Consider the following 25931-nt stretch of genomic DNA (forward strand, 5'->3'; position numbering starts at 1 on the left):
ACAGGTTGGTCCAAATAAACAGTTGAATCTCAAGATAAAGTCTCCTGTCTTCGGCCACGTCACGACCCCGTGACAATATTGTACAGTGATATAGTCACATGGCCCTGTATTATTAACTGCGCGTAGGCGTGACACTTGTATCCGTGAATGGTCACATTCTGTTGTCCGTCTTGCGTTATTTATCTGGCAATTGTTCGACTTGTTTTACTCGAGACCTCTTCCAGCCAACCACAACAAGCATCGCCTTATGGTCGGTGAAATGGCAACTGCAGTACTTCACTTTTTTAATGATGTCGTGAGAATGAAAAGCTGAATCAATGCAAGTGTTGTGGTTTATTGAAATGGCATTTCCTTGAAGGGGCATAAAGAGTCTCATAATGTCTCACAGATGGCAGCATATTATTTAGCGTTTGCTGTTTGCTTGGTCAACGCCTCTGGAAAGGCATGATATGTTTTCTACTAGATGAACATAGTTGTCAATTTTTAGAGCTGTTTAAAAGTTTTCATGTGTTTTTAGCGGGGGCGGCTGCACTATCCCGGCCTTTTTCGACGTAGTTTTATGGCCTCCCAAATGCGCCTACAAATCAACGATTGGGCTCGTTTTCGTCGTGTCACACGTCGAACGAAATGCCTTAAGGAAACTCCTTCTACTACATGGCATTTATGTAGTGTTTTTTCCCAAAGCAGCAGGAAGTAACATTGTGGCTTTGTGGTAAGACCCCTGCTCGCCATGCGAACAGCTTGGATTCGATCCTCAATAGAACCGAGAATTTTATTCTTTATTTTATTCACTTCTTTTTCAGTTTTTCGCTCACGGACAGTTCTTTGCTCACAACCAACGGTGCTAACGCCGACGGCAGAATTTCTGCAACACGAGCTCTATAACGCTATCACGTTAAAAATTTCGGGCTATTCCTGCTTTTGCGTAATAACTGTGAGCCAATGAAACTTATGGGATTGTAAAATTTTCAAACTTTAGAACATTTTTTTAATTGTGTTTGCTATTAATAAGATTCAATTCACATTGAAATTTTACTATTCTAACTGTTTGAACTTCTGGAAAATGAACTTACCGGTTTATAACAGAAAAGCCATTATACATATCATTCTGAATGCACCGATTGTGATCCGATAATAATGAAAAACAAATCAGATGATAAATCGACGTGAAGCATGCGTGATCTTGCATTTTGGGACACTGACTCGAGAAACTGCCAGTCACTTTCGCCTGTGCTCCAAGCGGTCGCTGTACAATGAGCTTGACACAGAGTTCTGCGGCTGATGCGTCAAATGCCCATCTATGGCACTGAGAAGCCAGCAGGTGATGAGTTTCATTACTTGCAACGAAAAATTTTGCGGCTTCTTCGCTTTTGCGTGTCCACTAGCGCAATGCTCTTGGCCATAAATTTCAGATTCGTCCCGTACATTGGCGATTTGAGTAGAGTTGACTAAGCCACAATTCCATTCACACTCGCCCGGCCGAGGATGAGTGGATACTCTGTCCAATCTCACTGTGACGAAGCTTCTGTGCCTGATGTTTCAAAGTACGTCATGCTTGATCGCGAGTACAAAGAGTCATTCCGCGATGGCCGTCGTAATGTGGTCTAAAGTGCTGATACGCAGAACAGTCAGACCAAGACACACATGAAACAGAACAAGTGCAGGCACGTGTAAGAATATGCTTATGGATCCTTTGCGACAGTCTTTCTGTAACTTAGCTATGAAGAATTCCAAAATTATTCAATTTAATTTGCATGAAGAATTTTATTATTCAAATTCACAAAAGTTTATTGCATTTGAGATATTCATCACCAAATTTTATTGGTGATATTGCAATCGACAGCTCCCAGCGTTAGAAAACGTGGCTACCCCTTCAAGTCAAACAGAACTGTGACCAGGAGATGTCAAAATATGAGTGAAACTCACAGGTCCAGTGCCAGAAGCGTGATGTTGACAGCGAGGTCTGTGAAACAGGTGGCCGGGGTTGCAGCGTGGACAGGCAGTGCCAGTGCCTTGTGCAGGAACTGCAGCGTGCTCTTGAAGATGGCGTCGCTGAAGGCTGCACAGGGATTGTAGTGCTGGGAGAGCGGCACGTGTCGACAGAGGCGAGCAGCAATTTCATGTCAAGTTAGGATCAGTGACCATAAGTGCACCAATCATAATGGTCATTGCAATGGCAGCTACAGTTGTGCCCATCATTGCCGACACCAATGAGCGTTCATTGACATTTATCGCCAACTTCAATTGAACATTACACACACACATTCCTGCACTCGCACATACAAACCAAGCACTGTAATGAGTATCAGGAGGGAAGTGCTGTCAGCCTCAAAGTTTTGTGCAATACGGTAGGTGACGCAGGGATGCAGTTTTTCATTGCTCGGCCACGCGCTGAAGATCCCGCAAATTTTTGCGACTAACTGTATATGTAGTGCCTCTCAAAATAACATGCATGAAAGTTCTGCCAATCACTCACCACACAGAATCTCAAAAACTAATGCTTCAGAAAGTTGATTCACGCATAAGAAACTTACAACAGCGCAAAAAAGACATAACACACAAAAACTTGCACAGATACAACCCTGGAAATTCTGCCTACTTAGCTGTGAGAAAGTTCTGATGATGCGCGTATGTCGAAGGGCAAATGTAGTGAAACTGACAAAGATGAAATAATAAGTGCTTGGATTGGCCACCAGCTGTTCCTTTATTATCCATAGTGTGGGCGCATTTTCAGGCTTCTGTGAGTATGGCAACAAGCCTGTTTTGTGGGAGGTTAGGGGCAGCTAAGAAAACAAATAAAGCAAGTAAGTTATTTCACCATAACGAAGAACAGAAAGTAACCTATTTGTGGCAGTGGTGTTTTCCCCATACTATGGGCCACAACTGAGAATAAAGTATCAACACATTTATTTTAATATAACAACTTGAGTTGTGTTACAACCTGCAACTGCTGCCTGACTAACTGTATAAGCGATTGGAAAGCAACTGATTGCTAACTTGCAACTGTCGCAACCAATTTCCTTTTATTGCCTATAACCAATGATTGAGAAGAACGGAATTCTGGGTGAGTTGGTGTGCCAATGGGAACGGAATTTGCGCAGAAAAGCATAATCAATGAGCAGCTAAGCAACAACACATCGGCCTGTCCTAACAGTAAAACACAATCAAAGCAAGAATCATTATTAAGTGGAGAAAAAGCCCCAGCAAGAACATATATCTTTTAGGCTTGCGCAAATAGTGAACTCTAGGTTTGAAGTGTAGGTTATGAAGTGCAAATAGTGAGTTTGGTCGAATAATTAAAAAAATAGTGTGTGTATATATATACATATATATATATATATATATATATATATATAAAACAATGGGAATATTTTTCATGACATTATTAACCTGCACAATATTTAAAGAAAATTGAATAGTAGCAAGATTTCGCTTTCGATAGAATGCAAGTGATAGCTTGTAAAGTATCTTATTTTTTTTTAAAGCTTGCTATATGGGTATGGGTGCATATCACTCGGTATAACAAGCTTTTAAACTTCAAAAATGAATTGATGTGAAGGTAATACCTTCATTTAACCTTCAAGTCAGCTTTCGTGGCAGAGTGAATTTAACCTGAGTAGATGTTTTGATGGTGTAGCACCACTTCACTAAAGTGGCTGAAACCACTTTTACAGGGTGTCACATGTGGACTAACATGCATTTACGTATTCGTTTTGAATAATTTGAAATTTTCAATAACTTAAGTTCAATTCAAAGTAAATTCGTATACTACGCTATGCATTCGAATATATGAATCATTTACAAATTCGCACAAGCCTAGTATTTTGTGTACCACACTGATTGTGAACCAGGTCACTATTCACAGGCATGGCAGACAAGTTCACATTACAATGACTGATTTTAATAAGGAGCTGCTGTTCAGACTGCTCACCCTTGTGCTGTGCAAGCATTTTTCTGTCATCATCCGTTCTTTCAAGGTTCCGAGAAAGAGCCCGCTTGTGGACCACCCTGAAGACAACAAAAAATAGTCAACAACATTTTCTGAAAAGCAGTAAAGAAAAAGGAGAGAAAAAAGGACAGGAAAAGAGCTGTTTATTGGTATTTTGAACTTTTAGAAATACTAATGTGATTTTATAACTTGTTTTTATGACTTGCTTCGATGAACAAGCGTTGTTTCCATGGAAATTTTTGTACTGTATTTCAAAGAAAAGTCAGGAAACACAGTAGACTCCTAGACCAGGAAAATATGTTAACATTTAATGCAAGTTCCATTTACTGAGAGACTAACAGAGGTGAACTCAGAGCCGATCGTATCACAGGCAGCTTTTTCATTCAAGCAGTAATTTTGTTAACGAGGTCATGACACCTAATTTTAGCTCATAATCGGTGTTATGTGGGTTATTCCTTGGATGTTCACAAGCAGGCTGGTGAAATTCCAGCCCATTTAGTCGAGCACTTAATTTATAATGAATAACTTTATAAACATGCTAGCGACCCAAGGCCAACACTGGTCCACATGCGAGCCGTGACATCAACAGCTACTTGCTTTATGAGCATCTGTCACTTGAATGACTGAAACAACTTTATTTAGAGATCCGGCTAGCTGCTTGAATGGGCCAGACCACTCAGATGGTGGATGGAAGACCTTGTCTCCCAGTCGCCTCCCTGGCCTGCTGGAGAGCCCATGTTTCATCATGTAAATTAGAGCTGCACAGCGTTGTATGCCATCGCTCCCGGAGAGGTTTTGGGCAGTCTGTTTGTTGCTAGGGCACCCCCAATAGCATGGGGCTGAGGGAGGCCACTCTTATTTTACAGGCTTTACATATCGAGCCAGGGTAAATCTCTGGAAATATTCTGTGTAGCTGAGCAGGGCTGGGAAAAGAATTGATTGGTATTTTGCGCAGATCTGTCACCTGATTTCTATCTAATTTTGGGTGAGGTGGAACGAAAACCCACCTCAAGTCATGATGATACTTGGTATGTTCTGCATAGCTGGCGATTCTGTCTTTCATTAAACGTACGGCTTCGGCAGCAGCACTTCCCGACGAGGGAACCCTTGGGCAGCGCGGCGGGTTAGTTTTCGCGACAGCATATGAACTGTCTCGTTCGAGTTGTAGGTGGCTGCGTTTGTGTGTGCCGGAAACTAGAATAAATATTTATGATCCTCCGAAACCATCAGTTTCTGGCTCTTCGCAAGAATTTTCAGGGCACTTTGTGAAATACGTCCGCACGCTAAATTCCTAATCACGACCTGTAAGTTGTTAAGAATGAAGCTATGTTTTGTGGAAGTGGAGGCCGTGGCGATGTACACCGCTTCAATTTCCTCAATTTGTGTCGCTGACACAATTTACTTTACGCAGTGCAGGCGTTAACGCAGTTTCCAGTCACGTCTTCAGCCGCTGCAACATGTGCTCTCTCCTTCGAGTACTGGCTCATACCTACAAATAGAGACGTTTTACTAGTCCCGTGTGTCTTGACCAGCGCTTTTGCTTTATGGCATCTTCGTTCTGCATTTGTGCTGGGGTTCATATTTCTAGGAAGTGGGATCATCACGATTCTGGAGTGGCTGTGGGTGGAAATGTCACATTTCTCTCCGTGGTGAACGTGTTCCCGCCCATTTTTGTTGCTGACAGCCTTCTCTATTGTGAGACATGCTGGGCTTGAGCAATCTCTGCTAACGTGCTGTGAGTGCCTAGTTTCAGGAGTAGTTCCGCGCTTGCATATTCTGGAATGCCTAAGGCACGTATGTTTGTATACTCTCCTGATGCTTCGACCAACAAATTTTTTGGGGGGGAAGTCAGCTGTGCATACAGTGGAGCTATTCTAGTTTTTTTCATCTTGGCATTAAAAATTGCACAATAAGCAGTGGCTGAACCTTATTTTAGAAGACGACGGCTCCACTCCTTGAAAAGCATAAAATCACACTCCCCACGGCAAAGTGGCGGTTGCTGGCAGTGGGTAGGGTTTATAGCCACAACTTCTAAGGCTCGTTTTAGAATCAAATATTTTTTACAGTTCATTTTTTATATATGTACCGGGACAATAGACTTTCTACTTTTATTTTTTGTGTCATGGCCTCTTTAAAGAAACTTCCTTTAACTGAGAGTTTAGCGTAATATACGCTGTTAACAGCATTCACCACCAGCTGGTAAAATGCAGCACACGAATCCAAAGGGACAAGACGTGGTCTGTCAGAGACATTCAGTATAATGAGGGTCACTGTGGTCCTATTGAGACCTTGAATAAAGAGCATTAAGTCCAATGGAATAGACACTGATTCAGCTACACGGGTTTCAACAAGGATCAAGAGAAAGTACCCTGTATAATACTACTCTGGCCAAGTATTTCTTCCAAATCTTCCATCTTCAGCACCTCCAACCAAAACCATCAAGTCGCACCTGGTCTACTCGTGCCGTATTCACTGTAAATTCCTAATTTCTGATAGTCGTGCACACTTCCCCAGCACTCAACAAACCCAGTTACACCTCATTTGTAGGATTGTGTGAATAGTGAATTGTAGGCTCTAAGCAAAATGGTGATCTTGATCGAATTATTTCAAATTGAATTTGAATAGTATATATTTCACATATTATAAAAAAGGGAGGTATTTGTCATGACCTAACTAGCCTGCCCAATATTAAAAAAAAATTTAAACAAGGCCTGTGCAAATGCCATTTTTCTGCATCAAAGAAAGCGGACATAACTTCGAATAGTAACATGATTTGACTTTCAGTAGAATGCAAATGATATCTCGTAAAATGGCTTTTTAAAATTTGCCAAACTTAGAGCATATAAACTATATGCAAGGCCTTAAACCCTGAGGTGGAGCTTTGTGACAGTGCAAATTTCACCTAAATATATGTTTTCACTGCTCTGCACTACTTTACTGCAGCAAAACCATCTTTAAAAAAATCATACGCGAATTAATAAACACTTGAAAAGAAGCATTTATGGCTTAGCACTACTATACTGCAGTAAAACCACCTTTACAGCATGACACATGCAGGCGCAGGTGCTGCCTCACCGGTGACCACCGCCGGTAACGCGCTCCCTCACTAGAGGATTGGCCACCCTGGTGCAGTACCTGGCCACTACCTCCCACATGCATACGTCAAATAACTCACGGCCCTCAGTCCCCAGCGGCTGCGAAGCAACTGACCACGGCGGTAGTTAGATCTGCAACGCAGCAGAGGGTGCTAAGAATTTCTGGATCCGGACAGGCCGCCACTGGAACCTGAACTTGGCAACGTTTAACGCTAAAACCTTATCTAGTAAGGAAAGTCTAGCTGTACTATTCGAGGAGTTAGGGGGTGTTAAATGGGATGTGAAAACTGGGGGACCGTTAAGCTTTGCCTTCAAGAGTTCAACGTGATAGCGAAACCTGATGCGCCCTTCAACCGCTAAGTGCATACTTATAATGTGTTTTGTTACACACACACGCACACGGTAGATTATACCAGCGTGCATACATGAAAAGTACATACAGGTTTTTAATCTAAAGCAAGAGTTGCATGACCTCCAAAACACACTGCGAGCGCTCGCCAATTAGGAGGCCATAAAGAGTCTCACAATGCCTCACAGGTGGCAGCACATTATCTAGCGTTTGCTTGATGAACGTCTCTGGAAAGGCATGATATGTTTTGCACTAGACGGACATAGTTGTCCATTTTTAGAGTTGTTTGAAAGTTCCTATGTGTTTTTAGCGGAGATGGCTGCACTATCCCAGCCTTTTTACGGCGTAGTTTGATGGCCTCCCGAATGCGCCTACAAATCGCCATATGGGCTCGTTTTCGTCGTGACACCTGTTGAACAATATGCAGGCGTTAAGGAGGCTCCTTCCACCACATGGCATTTATGTAGTGTTTTTTTTTCTGAAGCAGCTGCAAGTAATATTGTAGCTTTGTGGTAAGACACTTGCTTGCAACACGAACGACCCGCGTTCGATCCTCAATGGGGCCGAAAATTTTATTCTTTATTTTATTTGCTTCTTTCTCGATTTTTCACTCACAACCGTCAGTGCCGACACTGAGGGTGGAATTTCTGCGACCCGAGCTCTCTAACGCTATCGCGTTAATAGGGCTCAGAGAAGTTAGGAGGACACGTGATGCTTATACAGTGCTACAGAATGGGAGCGTCCTTTGCTATTGGAACTTGGCTGACAGAAGAAAACTGGGAGTGGGTTTTTTTTATCCACAGAAACATAGCTGGCAACATAGAGGAATACTATAGCATTAATGAAAGGGTGGTAGGCATCGTAATTAAACTCAATAAGAGATACAAGATGAAGGTGGTACAGGCTTACGTGCCTACATCTAGCGCTGATCATGCGTCAGTTGAAAGCTTCTATGAAGACGTGGAATCGGCAATGAGTAAGGGAAAAACACGGTATACTATACCACGCCCTTAGAATCAGTTCACCGCTGCGGCTGGAGCAACCCGTCCCCCCCCCCCCTCTCCCTCCACCACGTATTTTTCATGCATGTTCAAAACAAGCGATGCGTTTTCTCTCTGCTTGAGCATTCGATGGCAGGTCTAACATGCGGTCGGATAGTATCGCGTGCGCCCTCTAAGCGATGCGACGGAGATTGGCCGCCTCGTTTAATCTCTGCTTGCGCAGCGCTTACCACCCCAGCTTGCGCAATTTTAGGCGCAGGTAGAACATATGCGCGGGAAATGTTACCAACTTCTAGTTTACGTGGAACATGGCGGCGACGGTGAAAACCCGTCTAGTGCCCATGTAGTTCCTATTCAAAAAACAAAAAAATCACTCAGTTTCCCAACCAGACGCGCTTGGTAGACCGAATACTTCACTCAGAAAGGAAGGTTAAATCGGACACAGAAATAACGGAGTGTCTGGCACAGAGACACCTCCCTTTAGACACAACCCGGCCTCCTTCTGGCTACGCGCGATACACAGGATCACCAGCCTTCGAATTGGACAAGCCCTTCAAGGAAGCAGAGGTCTGGACCACCTTGAACAATCTTAATGGGAACACCAGCCCAGGCCCGGATGGCATTACAAACAAGACACTACACAATTTAGACGATGACTCTGTTGCCTACCTCACCAAAGAAATCAATCGTATTTGGGAGATGGGGACTTTCCCTGAGCATTGGAAAATGGCATCAGTTATTCTCATACCTAAACCTGGCCGAAGTCTCAGTTTTAGCAACTCACGACATATTTCACTGACATCCTGTATAGGCAAGGTCGCCGAGCTTGTCATCAACGAACGGATATCAAAGCACATAGAGAAGACTAACCTGTTCACGTACAACATGGTAGGTTTTAAACCACACCTATCTACTCAGGACGTCATGAAAATGTTGAAACATCACATCATAGATCAGGAGACGAAAGACGTTAGAGCTATTCTCGGTCTCGATCTTGAAAAGGTCTTTGACAATGTCTCGCACTGCCACATACTTGCCTCCATCTCTTCTCTCAACTTAGGAGCCAACTTTCATAAGCTCACCAGCTAGTTCCTCAGGAATAGAAAAGCCACTATACAGCTTGCGGATCTCAAGTCTAAGGCCTGCGATCTCGGTTCCTTCGGCACCCCGCAGGGCTCAGTCGTCTCCCCACTGCTGTTTAACATTGCTATGTCTGGCCTTGCTGCCAAGCTCTCAAACCAAGAAGGCATCAAGTTCGCCACCTACGTGAACCACATCACCATATGGAGTGTTGGTGACTCCGAGGGCTTTGTGGAGAGCTCTCTTGAAGAGGCCGTCGACTGTGTTGAAGTCTACATAAAGAAAATGGGCCTCAAGTTCTTGTCAGCAAAGTCCGAACTTCTCTTATATCGACCTACGAGACGGGGACCCAAACCCAAAAACTGGCAACCACTGGACGACATCGACATTAGGCTGCACACGGCATCGGGGCAGCGTATTCTAAGGGTGGACTTCATACGCGTTCTGGGCATGATTATCGAGGCCAATGGACAGAACGGCCGCACGATCGACCGTATGACTTCCAAGGCGGAAGGGGTCATCCGACTAATGTCACGCATTTTCAACAGTCGGGGTGGTCTTCGAGAGCACAACCTCATTATGAGGATGGCACAATAAATCTGATTTAGCACACTGTGGCGTAGTTGGCACAGGAGTGGAATCACTCCAAATGCGAATTACTAAGCATTATTAATTCGTTTTGAATATTTCAAAATTTTCAATAATTTAAATTCAATTCGAAGCACATTCGAATATTCGCACAAGCCTACTCATTTGCCAGAAACACAGTTTTATATCACCCTTTAAAGACGACATGACACCTCATTTTTAGCTGTGGATAGGAGGATGATGTTAACGCAGCGATTGAAAGTCATGAAGTGGAATCTCATACTACATGAAGCTCAGACCGGATGCCTGAGGACTTCGAACCTGACCCTATAGTGGTGGCAAATGCTTCATTCTAACTAGGCCTGTCCTCTTACATAGGTTTATTCAATATAAGTGGGAGGCACAACTTACCAGACTGGATCCAGGGGTGCAGCTCCTGGATTTATCGCCCTACCCATAGACAAAATCACCTCCCTTTTTATTTTACTAAGTGATGTTATTACATACATTCCTTTTCCAAATCACTTCATTCCTTGTTTTCTTCTTCAGTCTTACTGTTTCAGCACTACGACAGAGCTTAATGTTCGGCTGAGCAAACACCGCCATTCTGTTCTCCAGGCTTGATCCAAGGCTTTTTTTTCTGCCCTCATTAGTTTTTAACCATTTTTTTTTCAAATGCACTCATGTTACAACTGCACATCTTTGTCATTTTCTGCTTTGTATGGCAAACACCCTTTCAATGTGTTTTACCTGTCCAGAAATATTACTGAACAAAGAAAGTAGCAGGCCAGTTACATCAATTCATTTCGGATGCAACTGGAAACTGGTCACCTCAGCTTTTCTGCCGCCTCGTGGATAGTTCCCAGCACATCCTCTTGCTGCGATGTGGAGCACTGTTCCAGCAGCAAAACCATCTCAGGCACTGGTCATAAGGCAGGAAGAAATAGTGTGAATTAAAAAAAAAGAAAGTGGCAGTGATGAGGTTAAACGTAAGAAAATTTAGAACAGTTGGGAGCATAGTGTCATTTTCACTGTGCATTTGTGGTGTCTTGACTTCTCTCATTTACATGTTACTGCCCCCTGTCTTTTGAACATGGTACAATATGTTTAAAATTTTTGAACAATGCAAGAACACCAATGGGAATAGAAGTGTTACGTTCTTTCTTCTGTACCCTCCTGCGTTTGTGTGCTGTTAGTGAATCTTGAACAAAGAAACGACACAACATAGAAGAGTTTATTATTGGAAGCTGCACAGCATGTGAACAGGGACGCTCTGGTAGTAAAAGGCTTCCCCATAATCTTGCCCACCAAGAGTTCATAAATGCAGGCAGACTATGGGTACACAGCTGCGTAACAGCTGTATCTATCAACCAATAACAACGCATGCTTGTTAAAGGTGCCCTGCGACACTTTTGCGACAGCTTTTTTAAGCGCCGGAACGCGTGTAATAATGATTGCTGAGACAAATGCAACAAAAAAGATTCGAATTGGTGCACGAAATCTGAAGTTATGAGTCCTCAAAGTTCGAAACTCGAGCAGACAATAATAATTTCACTCGCCTGCTCATGTCAAGACTGCTTCCAATCACAGCTCATAAAGACATATCATAAAGACGAATCTCATAAAGACAGACTGAATATGTCACCTCATAGTGACTTCCACACAGTACCTCACTAGCCCTCTTTTTGATGGCGTCATTAAGATCATTACGATGAACCATGTGCATAAGGTAGCAGCCACTCCCACGATCCCGTTGTGTAAGGTATACACATATTCGTTACCCGGGGACACTTCTGGGCTTGCATGCAAGACGTGTTCTATGACAATGCCAGCGTTCGCCGCATGTCACCCTTTTGGTTCACTAAAAACACAGCAAGTGTTTTTACTTTTTATTTTTCGCACACCATAGCCGATATCGCAAACGAAGTGTTCTGTTCGTTCTTTTGAAAATACATCATTCAGAAACAAAAATTATTTATTTCTGAGTAAGTATAAAAAGGGTTTTTACTGTTTTTAGCATTCACTCCTATGGCCTGGCTACCACTACATCAATAATGCATGATACTTGTTGCGTCAAGCCAATCAAAAACAAACGGCCTTTGCCGTCACGTCTTATGACGTGACCGTCACTTCCCATAACAAAAGTACCCGATGTGTGTACCGCAGTCCAAAATGAAGGTAGTTTTTTCTGTGAATTAAAATTATAACTGCTTTGATTTCAGCCTTGCTGCTTGCGCAACAATATTGCTGCATTCCACAACACCAAAAGAACCGATGAAGAAGACATGCTGAAATTGTGTCGTCGGGCCCCTTTAAGGGGGCAGACTGGTCTTTGGGACCAAAAAGTGACAAAAAAATTCATTTTTTAAAATTGACACATTCGGTATCTGCAAGTATTTTTCTATCTCTCTGCAAATTTTCACACACAAGGAAGTAGTAACATTTTTGTAATGTCAATATAACTGTCCAGATTATTTGTGCTGTTTACAAGCAGAACCTGCAAAATAATGGGGAACCGACCTTGAGGCTTCCTTGTAATTGGCGGGCACCTTTGCTAGAAGCTCTGCTACGAATTTATGAGCACCTTTATGAGGATTGCAAAACATGCATCCCATGACTGTTGCTTTTTGAAGAAGCTGTGTGTTTTAGTTTTTTTCTATTTTTCTCAAAAAAGTAAATTTACAACTGTTCAATTTTGAGGCCTCAATATCTCTGCAGCTAGGGCAGGTACAACAATATTTTTTTTGCAATAGAAACCTGTATGTGTGTAGAATGCAAGTATGGGAGCAGAATTTAGAGCTCAAGTCCTTTAATTAATTACTCATCAGAATTGTAACACAATTCCAACTGCTTTTAAAAATGGATAGTTCATTTTGCGGTAAAATAATCAAGAAAGGCCTTAAAACAGAAAACTCTTCCATAGTTCCAATCTATAGTTATTAGTCTATGTTGGGTGTCTGAAATATCACTTCTAATTAAGCACTTTTTTTCTATGGCAGCCTTAAACAATAGGGTGTGAACCTAAGTTATCTCAGGAACAAGAATAGTTACAGAAAAACTAATAAATATTTGAAATCAGCAGAAAAAACTGCATAATCCTGTGCAGCTTGATCAAGATCACTGAAGAAATAAACAAAAATATGTCTAAGACCAGTCTGCCCCCTTAAGTAAAGTGCTAACTGCACTTGTGACAAGATGAAAAGTGAAATGACATGGATGCCTGAATACGAGAGGTGAGATTAGTTTGCAAAAGTTCCTTAATTCAAGCAATAACGAAGAGGAAATATTTGGCAAGTGCTACAAAAATGTTTACTTGTGTTGCATGAGGAAGAGGCCACACTGCATGAAAGAACTTGCTTTAACTCCACCATAACCTTACCACTATCATAATGTCAAGAAAATTTGTAGGTCTTGACAAAGCTGTGTTGATCCTGCTCGGCTAGCTTGCACTGAACTAAAACAGCTCAATATATCCACAACATAAAATATGCAACCACGAAATATCACTTAGCTGAAAAAGGAAACTCAGAATTTCGCTTCTGTTTCGATGAGGCAAGCCATGTTTTAGGAATCGTGAAGTAATTTCTTTCTGTTGCACACTGCATGCATATTAATATATTTAAAACTCATAACAATGAATTCTGGCTGCCTTGTGTCTGTGCTGAAAGGTAATGAAATGTCAAATTCCTGAAAAGAAAAAAAAACGAGAAATCCAAGCCGCTGGACCCCCATTTCCAACCCTAACGTCTACCTCGTACTCATATAATACGACCTGTTTTGTAGCCTTCCTAGTATTGTCAAACGTTTACGCCCCTTCGAAAACACAATATACTTCACCGCATAGCCATACAGCATGACGGCATAGCTGACTTTTGAGATCCACTATGGTGCGGGGGTGGCTTCTGATAATGCAGTTTCAGACATGCAATTCGAGTACAAAGATAGGACATCAAAGAGTTTTAGCATCCGAAATTTTATATTTGCTCATACATTAAATCTATGTAGCTGGTCGCGGTGCTGTGAAAGCGCCAGAATATTCAATTGTGTCCAAAAAATAAGCAGCTTGGTTGTCACTCACATAGAAAGGGCAGCGCGAAAACTCGGGAAAAAAAGGAGGACAGTAGAGACAGAGCACTTACTAGCAACTGAAATTTTATTGCCATCACCTGTGCATATATATGTGCCTAAAATGTGATTGAGAGGAGGTATACATTATGCGCGAGATTGTTGAGGCTTTCTTCATTCATGAAGCAGGTGACAAGTGCGTGAGCAGGCCTTCCTTTTTTTTTTTCTTACGCTGAAATTAGTTATCTTAGAGGCTTTCTTTGATTTTCTGTGTCATTTGCTTTTCATGACCTGATCCATTTCACTCATCACGCTTGCGCGAGTTCCTTTGAAGATTTTATCGTTTGCAGTTTTTATTGTTGGTCAAAACCAGCCTACTTTTCTTGCTTCTATACCTCCTCTCAATCACATTTTAGGCACGTATATATGCACAGGTGATGGCAATAAAATTTCAGTTGTTAGTCAGCGCTCTGTCTCTACTGTCTTTTTTTTCCCTAGTTTTTGCGCTGCCCTTTCTATGTGAGCACTATGAACCAACTAGCCCAAATTAAAGTACTTCTTGGTTGTCACTATCATTGATGTCCGTTGGCATATCCCACCTGATCTCATGATTTTCTCACAACAGCCTGCCATCCCCCATTCTGCTTTTTTTCCATACAAACCCTTGGTAGTTATAACATTAGAATTGTTGTGACAGTCCAGTATTATTATAAGTGTGTTTGGCTCTACTGCTGTCTGAGTGTAGCCAATGGTTAAAGGAGCACTGACACAAAATTTCAATATCGAGATGTGCCCGTCATTCGATCACTTGGTATGCATAAGTCTTCTTGTCCAAACTTCGATGGCGCTCGTCACGTCAAAGTTATTTTATTTCAACGTCAAACAGCGTAGAAAAGTGAAGGAGAAAAAACGAAAAATAGACTGCCCTGCGGCATCGACACTAGTGCTACGTGTTTGGTGTGATACATTCCACAAATACCATCCTGAGTGACGATACGCTAGTAACGATGACGTCGACGATCTCCGAGTGTGTTTGGAGCCAACTCCCAGCCATGTTCTCACTAGTGGCTCTCGTTGCTAGGTTGAAGGGTGCGTGCGATTTATCGTGTTGCATCTACTGATTTGCATTGTGCTCCACTGTGTGGGAGTAGGGTCATTAGAAGCGACAATACGTGCCAGAATTTCGGGGAACCGCTGCATAGTGAGAACTTGCACGTCGCGGCGCAGAAAAAGCGGAAAGTGCGTGGCGTTTTATGCCTTTCCAAGCCACAAACCTCAACATAGCCAGTGGGTTGACTTCGTAAGCGCCGTTGGACAGAGGGAATGGACACCTGTGAAGAACAGCCACATTTGCTCCCTTCAGTTTGCGGCGAGCTGCTACAGGGTAAATCCTGTGTTGGCGAACCAGTTGGGTTTCACTGGTAGTACGAGGCCTCTTCTCGAGGCCGGAGCTATTCCTACCGTGTGCCCTGCTGCAGCTGAAAGCAGCGATTCACTCGCCAAATGTCTGTGACATGAGGTGTGTAGTTGGTGTCCCTGAGCTCCGACAGTACAACCGGGACTGATAAATACATTGCATTTAATGCAGAGATTTTAAGCAAGGATCGCCGTAAATCGCAGGGATACCCAATTCCAGATCACTGTCATCGTCACTTGCCGATGTTGACCACGACGACGGCGAGGACGATGATGTTGGCGACCTGTAGGCATGTCTACGCCTTCAGAGACACAGCTGGACTGACTGTAGGTGCGCTCCTAGAAGACGAAACGCCAGTGTGGCGTCACCATTTTTTGTGGAAGCGGCATCAGTTGTGCAGCGGCCTGGACGTGGCCGCGAGGTAGCGCTGCCAGTACTACAATTTGTCGGGCTTTCCACCCAATTTGAATCGCGTTCGATAGCGAATATATTAATCAGTATTACAGATACTCATTCATCACTAAGATGCGTTTTAGGTCATGTGTCGCTACTAGGGGCTTGATAGCTACTCGATGACGCGAAAATCGTGACATGAGTAAATTTGATATCAGTGCTCCTTCAAAGGAAACTTTGCTTGTTTTAGGTTAAAGAAGACGCGGACATGATTATCTTGGCAGCGACTGCATCAAAAACAAAGTAAGTTAACATAGTCATAGAAGTGGGGTCAGAATTACTAGCAAGCAAGCTACAAAACATCTAAAATTCAGTCATTGTTATACGGCATATAAGTCCAGCACTGATTGTGCAAAAAGCTTTTTACACTAAACCAAACTACCGATTGATGACTTCAGTGAAGCTAAGTGAACAAGAGATCTGACGCTGTAAGGTTAACCTGGTAATCAAGTTCACCGACTATGCATAAGCTTGTGAACTAAAAAGATTTCAATATGCTTGTGTGCTGGAATGACCTTTACTGCTTAGCGTTCATTCATCAACTGCACTACACAGAGCGAAATATTGCTGCGTTTTGTTCCCCATGTATATATATGACACATTTTTTGTCATTAACATGATTGCTAACATTACTTGCATTTTTTACACACACACACACACACACTGTAATCATGTGAATCTTTTGTTAATTGCAATAAGTCAGCCTTAACCTAACAGTGATTTCAAGCTTGAAATGCTAACCATCTTATAGGTCTTTCGTTAGTTACTTTATTACACTACATCCCACTGTATTCATACAACAACATAGACCCTTTCCAAAATTATAAAGTTAGCTTTTCTGCCATGCAGTCTGAACAAGTCATTGCAGCTTGTAATTTAGTGCAAATAGCCTGTTAAAGTGCAGTTTGCTTACGCAATGACGTAGAAAATGTTCAGTCGCCTCTCTTGATATAAACTCTCATAATAGACAAACCCCAGCACGTTCAACTAAGACCACGTCTTCGCTTGAGACACGACAGGTGCCGCCCTTTCTTGTTCAAATATGCAGTGCAGAGAAGTGCACTTGCGAATTATGAAAAGGGTTCTGCAAGTTAAATAGTCAGCTGAAGTTTAATGTTGAAACTAGAAATCAGCAACTTTTTTGCTACCATATGCTGTAATAAGTTTAAACCAGACAACTTGTTTTCATGCTCCCTCCAAAAAAAGAAAACTGAACTAAACTTGCTGCATAATAATCGCAGAAAAATAAAAGTGATGATTCACGGCTGAAGCAGCGCTTACCCAGCAGTGCGTGCTCTGAGCAGTCAAGCTGCGAACTGGTGTCCATAACCTCTCGGATTCCTTCCGTGTACACTGGCAGCAGCAGAGACCGCAACGACTGAATGGCAGCATTCCCACTCTGTGGCCCTAAGCCCCTGGTGACAACGAGACGAGATACAGCAGCCATCAGTGTTCTTCAAACAACAGGACAGTTTACTGGGCTTGTGAAAATATTCAAGCACTTCGAATATTCGAATTCATATTCACATATTCGAGGTGAACAAATAGGTGTATGTTAGTCTGCATGTAACCCCCTGAAAGAGTGTTTTCACTGCAGTGGAGGGGTGCCACATTGTGAATACACCTTTCCAGAAAAAATCTCCGCTGTCTTGCGCAAAGCAAAGCCACACTTCAAGGTTAAACAAACATATTATCCTCACATTGATTTGTCATTTTTTAAGTTTAAAATCTTGCTATACCGACTTATATGCTCAAAGTACATTGATTGATTGACTGATACGTGGAGTTTAGCGTCCCAAAACCACGATGCTCTAAGTTCAGTAAATTTTAAAATGTAACATATTTTACAGGTTACCGGTTGCATATCTACAATAACTCGAATCTTGCTAATATTCAAAGCTGCTTCCACTTCTTTTAAGTAATGAAGCCTGAAAATTCAGGCAAGTTGGTAGGACATATAGCTGAATATACAAACAGCGCAACCTAGAAGTAGTTACAACGCAACTACGGAAGGTTTCCTAGTTGCATTGTAAATACTTCTGGGTTGTGATGTTCGTATATTCAGTTATGTTCTTTAATTAAACTAAATAGAGCGACATTTTCACATGCTTCATTTCAATTTTGAAAATATACTGAGCAGGTTAGTTTGGTCATTAAAAAAATGCTCGCTCCCATATATATTTGATATATATTACTTAAATTAAATTTTAAACAATTCGATCAAATTCCTATTTTCCTTGAATAAGCTTTAAACCTAAAATTTACTATTTGCACAAATCTAGATCCCATGATAAGCTAAGGAACAGAATAGGCGTGATACAATCGACTGAAGAAGTCAGAGTAATTGATTTGAGTTTGATCAATATGTAATGTTTAACGTGCCAAAACCACCATATCATCATGAGAGACGCCGTAGTAGAGGGCTCCGGAAATTTCGACCATCTGGGGTTCTTTAATGTGGACCCGAATGTGAGCACATGGCCCTACAGCATTTTTGCCTCCATCAAAAATGCAGCCGCCGCAGCCGGGGTTTGATCCCGCGACCTGCGGGTCAAAAGTCAGAGTAATTGAATGAGTGTCTTGTGAGAACACGAGTACTCTGCTTGGCATTGCAGAAAGGGGCTTTTTTTTTTACTGTGCTACATGCTCATGATTAAATAAAGTAATAAAAATGCAAAAGTGAGAAATTGGAGTGTCATACAATGGACAACAGGCAGTTCAATACTTGCAGCACAACACCGATGCACAAAAAAGGATGCTCAGAAGGAACACTCGGGACAAGCTTAAACCAAGAGCTGCTATAGTTGCTATGTCTTGATGTTTGAGCAACGCGCTGAAAATGGCGAACCTGACGCTTGTGGGGATCTGAGGCGCGCCCGCGACCATTTTGCGGGCATTCCGCCGCACGGCCACACCCTTTTGCTTTTTCTGCTCTGGTAACGGAGCGTGGTGATAGATGGCGCCACGTGCGGGTGCAGCACGTGTTACGTGCGTGCGGACGGAGCTCTCTCCTCCATGGTTGGCGCCAGGTAAGCATGTGTTTCCTTCGTCCGCGTCCCCTTTGGGAATCGCCAGACTGTAGCCTCCCCGGTGTGGCCTTCGGTACCTCGGCAAGCGTGTTTACTTGAGTGCTAGCTTCGGTACCGTAGGCTAAGCCCAAAACAGTGCCTAGTGCTTGAAGTGGTCGTACCACACCGAGCCGCACTTGCCGTAGGCCCACGCGTACGAGGTTTGCCCTAACACTCGCGACCAGGCCCAGTGGCCATTGTGAGAGTGCGCAGCATAGCCGCGAGGGACCTTTTCCTGACCGGCGTGTCAAAGCTCGCCATTGCCAGCTGCGACGTGCTCGTGGTTTCCCCTTATCGTGAACGTCCGCGTGCCGGTGCTTTTGCTTTCCGCGTCTCGGGAGCGGACGTTGTACTGTTGTTCGGGGTGCCGCCAAAGGCAATAAAGTGTTGTGTATTTTTGTGTTGGAACACTGTCTGTTTTGCTGCGCCGCGCTAAACGCCTTATTGGTTGAGCGCGCGCGGAGCGGTGCGCTACACGCGAGTAGGTGACGGAGTCGCGGCCCTGTGACTCGCTAAGCGTGAACCCGCGGTGATCATACGCTACGGTGAGTAGCGGGGTCACCATACGCTCTTATATGTTTCCTTTGCTTTTGAACTGTGGCACGTGCAGGGACCCCTTTGTGTCTCCTGCAACACAAGATGCCACGCATCCGATGCAAGATGTGTGCAGTGTTTTCTTTTTGCTTCTTGTTTCCGTTCTACATGACAAGTGGGTACAGAAAGAGGCCGCTTTTTCATGTGTGTCTAAAGGGCAGTTTTCAAATTCAAAGGAAATGTAGGAAGTGTTGCGCGAAAGAAAACATGCTCAAGGTCCTCCGAGATGTCTGTGCCGCCAGTGGTAAAAGGTGTATATAAACGGCACGCCGTTATTACGCTGGCACAAGCATAGCGCGTGGTTGAGGTGTCTGTCTTGTCTAATGGGCACACTGCAGAGCCGCTGCTCCTAATCCCCGGCCTGGTGCTTTGGAATATTTTTCTTCAATTTGCTTTTCTTTGTGCCTTTTTTATGCGCGCACGCACGCACACACACACACACACACACACACACACACACACACACACACACACACACACACACACACACACACACACACACACACATTCATATCTGGAATATGACGGCGACAGCGACGGCAAAAATCTGTTGAGAGTGTCCATATTGCAATAAAAAGCCAAAGCAGCTCACACGCAGCGCTCAAAGAACCATCCGGCTGTCTTCTGTGCCACCTTGGACAGATCGGCCGAGCTTGCCTGCAGCAGAAGCAGAACTGCAAACAAGCTCCTCAGGGCCACTCGTAGCTTTTTCACTGGACTCTCAGAGGACACCAGCACAAGCACCGATAGCAGGCGATCCACCTAGATGGGCACCAAAGACCAGTGACGTTAGGTGCCTTGTACTAGCAGAAGTTAGCACAGGGTGCCGCGTTCAGGGGGAACACCGTGGCCCAACCTTTGCTCTGCCATTACCTAAGGTGCCCATCAAGCATATATGAGCAGATAGATAAAAAATCTAAAAAAAAATTAAAAGCAATAATATATAGCTCACCTTCAAAACTACATGATTTGTTTTTCGAGAAACATGAAAATTAACTCGCATATTTTACTGCACTCGAAAGGATGCATCCAAAAATTAGTCAGGTACTACTTTCTTAACCAGGCATATAGTGAAGTTGTACACTCAGTTAAACGATTTTAAAATACAAAACCAACATTGTAGGTTTCATTAGTAGAACTATATTTGGGCCCTCTTATACAAACATATAAGTGGCTCCTTGGGTGTGAGGGTGACCAGGTGAGTGCAGTCCACATTGTAGAATGTTTCAGCAGCCGACAAGAGCAGCACGGTACCGAAAGCAAATGTGGGCAAAGAGCTTCAATAATGTGTTCTACCTTTCAAAAGCCGTCGAACCTAGTGTCATCCGCAGCAAATAAAGCACCAGTGCATAAGCACAATGTTTTCAGGCCTCCGTACCCACCATTTTAAACAGATATACGTCACCTTCCATGTGCTGCTTACAAAATAATAACTGCTACAAACCAGAACTTGAGAGAGGAAAGCCAGAAGTTGGAACAGCGCCTCCTCTATTTTTCAGTAACCGGGCGAGTACTCTCTTTGGGCCGTCGAGCTGCGCTTCGCCTTCGCTTGCCGCTGCCGCATGATGACGCTGCGCGAGTAGAGTACGGGATGCTGACGCTGAACGGCCGCACATATTAGGAAGCTCGCGAATTCGTGTTTTCATGCGATTTAATATGTAGTCGTGCTTCTTGATGGCTTTCTTGGATGCAGGGAGGATGAAAAATAACACGAACATAGCGGCGCGCTGTTTTCACCTGGCTCTGTCAGGCCCCTGCTACCGGTTCAATATATGTGTTTGAGTTTTACAGCAATCGTGTTTTTTCTTTTCTCTTTCAAGTTATTGCAACCCCATTATTTGCATGCTTCAGTACTATATAACACTGCTGTGTACGACTCTGCATATCTGACCGGAAAAAATCAAGATTTTCTTTTTTCCTTTCTCATTAGTTACAAAAAATTAAACTTACCAATTTCTTTGTGATTCACCTGAGACGACCAAAAGGCAAAAACTATCTTGGCCTTCTTCAGATTCAATGAACTAAATGTTTCCTACTTTCCTCCGGGATATTTCTGCACCCAACATGGTTCTGTTACTGCCTCAATGACTGTAGACAAAGCTAGCTTTCTGCCCCTCAGCTGGTTATGCACTGCCCTCATGATAGGCCTATTTTAACCAAGCCAAGATGTTATGTGATGTTGTCAAGTTATGTAACCTTCCGATACGTCACAAACGTCATATAATATGTGATGTCATATGATGAAGTTTTCAGGTAATCATGATTTCTCACGTTACTCACGTTCGCGCCGCCGACGCGAAAAGACGCCGGACGCCACCGGCGATCAATCTTCGCTTTTGATGAGGCACTTAAAGCTATAGCCCTAATGCATTGTACAGCTGTAACTCCATGAAATTGCAGCTTCCGCTGGTGTTCAGGAATAGGGTGCTTGCAGTACTCAGGCAGAACAATTGGTCTTCTAATAAATCTTCATACTACACTCTAATATGCAGCGGTCATTTACAACCTGAGTATATTATGGATTATAAGTAGTGGTGGCTGAAGACTACCAGTCACATTTGGCAACATGGCAATTGGTATCACTAAATGGGAGTGCGCTGCATCCGAACAGTCAACAAATGAGTCTTTCAGTAACAACCCTACCTCGCGATCACTGCCATGTGCAATGCTAACATTACGTCCCGAAGCTGAATGGGATCCCATGGGCACCACACAGGCATTTGGCTCTACTCTGCTCGCTACCGAATTAAGAGGCCAGAGGGAATAAGAAAGAAACAGGGCTGAGCAGCTGGATATTAAGGCTACAACAGACTGCCAATGAATACACAGACAAGCTCAAGCAACTGACCACAGGCCGCATTTTTCATGCCTGCCACTAGGCTAAAGTTGAGAGTCGGCATTGAACTTCAGACTTTAACAGCACCTGTTCAAAACATAGGCAATGATAGGAGATATGGAGCTCTTATTGTTTATTTTACAATGATTTCATTGTTTAGGCTCTTAAGTGGTGAAATCACCTGCCATAGTTCCTCATTTTCTGACACTTGCTTTTTCTCAATGGCAACACATGTAATGCTTTGCGGAAGGAACTGATGATGAGGCATTTCGTGCTATTTAGTGCATGAACTACAGGCTTGCGCATAGTGTGCTATGCCACTAGAGAGTAGAAAGCAGCGGGGAACATTAGGCACCCAAGCTTTTAATAGTAGCTCCTTGAATGATATGTGGGGTTTAACGTCCCAAAACCACCATATGATTATGAGAGACGCCAGAGTGGACGGCTCCGGAAATTTCGATCACCTGGGGTTCTTTAACGTGCACCCAAATCTGAGCACACGGGCCTACAACATTTCCGCCTCCATCGGAAATGCAGCCGCCGCAGCCGGGATTCGAACCCGCGACCTGCGGGTCAGCAGCCGAGTACCTCAGCCACTAGGCCACCGCGGCGGGGCAATATTAGCTCCTGGCAAAAGCTTCTCTCAAAAATTGACTTTCAGTTAGCCAAAAAAGCAACTCTCAGTCAAACGAACGCCATGGTGACAAAACGATCTTGCGTGGGTGACTGGCATCAACTATTTGGTATCAGCCTAGCAGACGACGGGCGAGTGTCTCGATCAAGTAGTCACGAACGACATATGCCTTTGAAATGAGCTTGGTGTCCAGAACAACAAATGCTTCACGATTCTCGTTTAAAATTCTTCATTACATCGTAAACAATGCAAATACAGCCGAAAACTGAGTCGTAAAGCCGCTTCGAATGCAGCCGCGGCATTCGTTTGCGCGAGAGAAGACGCGGTGGCATCATTACTCCAGTTGCGACGCCTGGCGGCTAAACGCCACACTAGCACCGACGGCCGCTTCCCATTGAAATCTGCTCCTTCGCCAGGGCACTGAAAAAATAGAGGAGGCGCTGGTTGCAACTATCTCCCATTGACATATTGCCCCATGAGCTAGTTTTTTCTATTTTCATGTGAACAACACATCACACAAGCAACTGGTGCCTCATGTGCACTGCGCCGATATGCTCAACATTCTCCATTATTTTAGATTGTTCTAATAAGTTTGACCATGTGATGCGAATAACACGGCCACCAACGATAAGGCTGGAATCTACGATCCAGCATGTGTAAATGCCAATACATCTTACTGCAGATAAGGTTACCAGTTTGTCAACAAATGTTCTCGCCGCTATCAATGCAAATTGCTTGCACTTCAACATTTCATTTGCCGGGCAACGTTTTCAAATAAAGAGTTCTGCATTTCCCAGTCCAGTGTTAGCCTTTTTTATCATCACGATTGCATGTCAATATTGTTACAGGTAGCTTACTTATTTATTAGAGCTGGGTGAACAAGATGGCATTAGTCCAGCAGCAACGAAAAATCGTCGTCGTCATTCTCGGACATTCGCTTAGCATTCACAGCTTTTTGCCCACTCTGTAGCTGTGTCTTCAAAGGTGTGTTTTGAAGACGCTTATGGCAGCAAATGTGCTGCACCATACCAAGAAAATTAATTTTTTTGCTTTTCCGCAGCTCAGATGACAACCAAACTTGTTGAGCATGAGTTTTTATAAACCAGCAATCTAGAACAAATCATATGGAAATGCATATTTTTGCCAAAATCAGTGTTTCAGTCCCCCATCCACTCTTATTAGAGCATAATGTCACGTCGAAAATTTAGAAAGTAAACTTCTGACACCACCTATTGTTTTTCGGGACTGATCTGTGCATTGAAGCCAGAGAAGTATGTTTTACTTGGTTTCTCGACCAAGGTGAGACGGAAACAAACCTACTGCAATGCACCTGGCATAAAGTAAAAAAATTCCTTGCACTTAAAGCAGCACGAATGCTGACATCCTCATTTATTGCACCATGGAACTTGAGGGTGACAATGAAGCAGAACACATAAGAACAACAAACTTGCTGGGTGGACTTTAGTTTCACTCACCGGTTCGTCCAGGTCGACGGAGAGGGAGAGCACCAGGAAGAGCAGTGAGCAGTTTTGCAGGCCCAGCTCAGACAGCTCTTCCACTCGCTTGGCGTGAAACCGGCTGCAGATGCTGCGACAGGAAATTGTAGGAAGCATTCTGCAAGACATGTCTAGGACAACAATCTTCCCAGTGAAGACATTCAACACACCAACAAATATGCTCAGGTTGAGCGATGTGAACCCATGGCCAAGAAGAGGACGCTAGGTGGTGGAGTGGCTTGCGGACGCATCTGCATCGGCTCCACCAACTGACGGTGTTCAAGTGAGTCCGATGTGCTTTCCCTTCGAGATTTCTACTGGAGCAACTCCGGGAAGTTTCAAGGAACACCTGGATACCCCATTAATCACGGTAGGTCCACTGGAACCCCTTTTGTGGGTCCTTTCTCCGACACCAAGGGTTAGGCCTATTTGTGCTTATACACGGCATCGGGCGCCGCAGCGCGGAAAGGCGGAACGCGCGACCGCTTGTTCTGCCGACCCCCGAGGAGGCCATGCCTCATGAGGCTATGGTAGAAGGAGAGCAAATCATCGAGGAAGCCGAGTCCAACGGCTGGATTACCGCCCACAGAAAGCGGAATGCGGATAAAACCCGCTTCAAGCACGAGACGCACTCGGCTAGGCAAACTGGAGCCCACGTTGGCCCCGCTAAAGCCAGCCAGCTGAGAAAGATTGCGGCAGCCTCCAGGCTACTGCGCCTGCCCACATCGCACCATCGCACTTTCGAGTGGTCGTCCGCCCGGGGGGAGGACTGGACGTGCGAACATGCAGTCAGTTAAAGGTCACGCAAGCCATTTTAATGGCTGCCAGGCTGCCCCAAGCGGCAGCCGAGGAAGATATCGTGTGTGCGAACGCCATGCAGAATATCTTTGTTATAAGCACACCCTCCGAATCGAATGCCAATGCATACTGCAAAGTGCAGGAAATATTCTTGGCAGATAAAAAGCACTCTATCTCGGATTACATTACACCTCCGGGAAATACCTGTAGAGGTGTGGTCAGAGGCATCGACACCGATCTGGCCGAACCTGCGCTGCAAAGCCTTTTTGTCACACCCAGAAACCCAATGATGCTCGGAGTCAGGCGCATAAAGGAGACCCCTACGGTGATTGTACTGTTCAACGGCATGAAAGTGCCCAACTATGTTCACTGAGGCCCCAACATGCTACGCTGTACACTGTACAAGAGGCAAATCGACACTTGCCGTAACTGCGGCCGAATCGGCCACAGGCACGATGTCTGCCCTAGTCCGACTGAAAAAGTGTGTGAAAAGTGCGGGACTTCGATT

The 25931-nt window shown here is 43.9% G+C and overlaps 1 protein-coding gene across 1 annotated transcript in view; it reads right to left on the reverse strand.

Annotated features, from left to right (window-relative positions):
- The window catches only part of LOC119174183 (protein MMS22-like), a 172305-nt gene that overhangs the window by 61764 nt on the left and 84610 nt on the right, over positions 1-25931 (reverse strand). The window contains exons 18-23 of the mRNA XM_037425006.2: positions 24605-24716; positions 20252-20421; positions 17279-17412; positions 10894-10984; positions 3932-4008; positions 1927-2059 (exon numbers count right to left, since the gene is read on the reverse strand). Coding sequence (XP_037280903.2) covers positions 1927-2059; positions 3932-4008; positions 10894-10984; positions 17279-17412; positions 20252-20421; positions 24605-24716 — 717 coding nt within the window. The remainder of the gene's footprint in view (positions 1-1926; positions 2060-3931; positions 4009-10893; positions 10985-17278; positions 17413-20251; positions 20422-24604; positions 24717-25931) is intronic.

This window comes from Rhipicephalus microplus, chromosome 5 (assembly GCF_043290135.1).
Source record: "Rhipicephalus microplus isolate Deutch F79 chromosome 5, USDA_Rmic, whole genome shotgun sequence".
NCBI classification, from domain to species: Eukaryota; Metazoa; Arthropoda; class Arachnida; order Ixodida; family Ixodidae; genus Rhipicephalus; species Rhipicephalus microplus.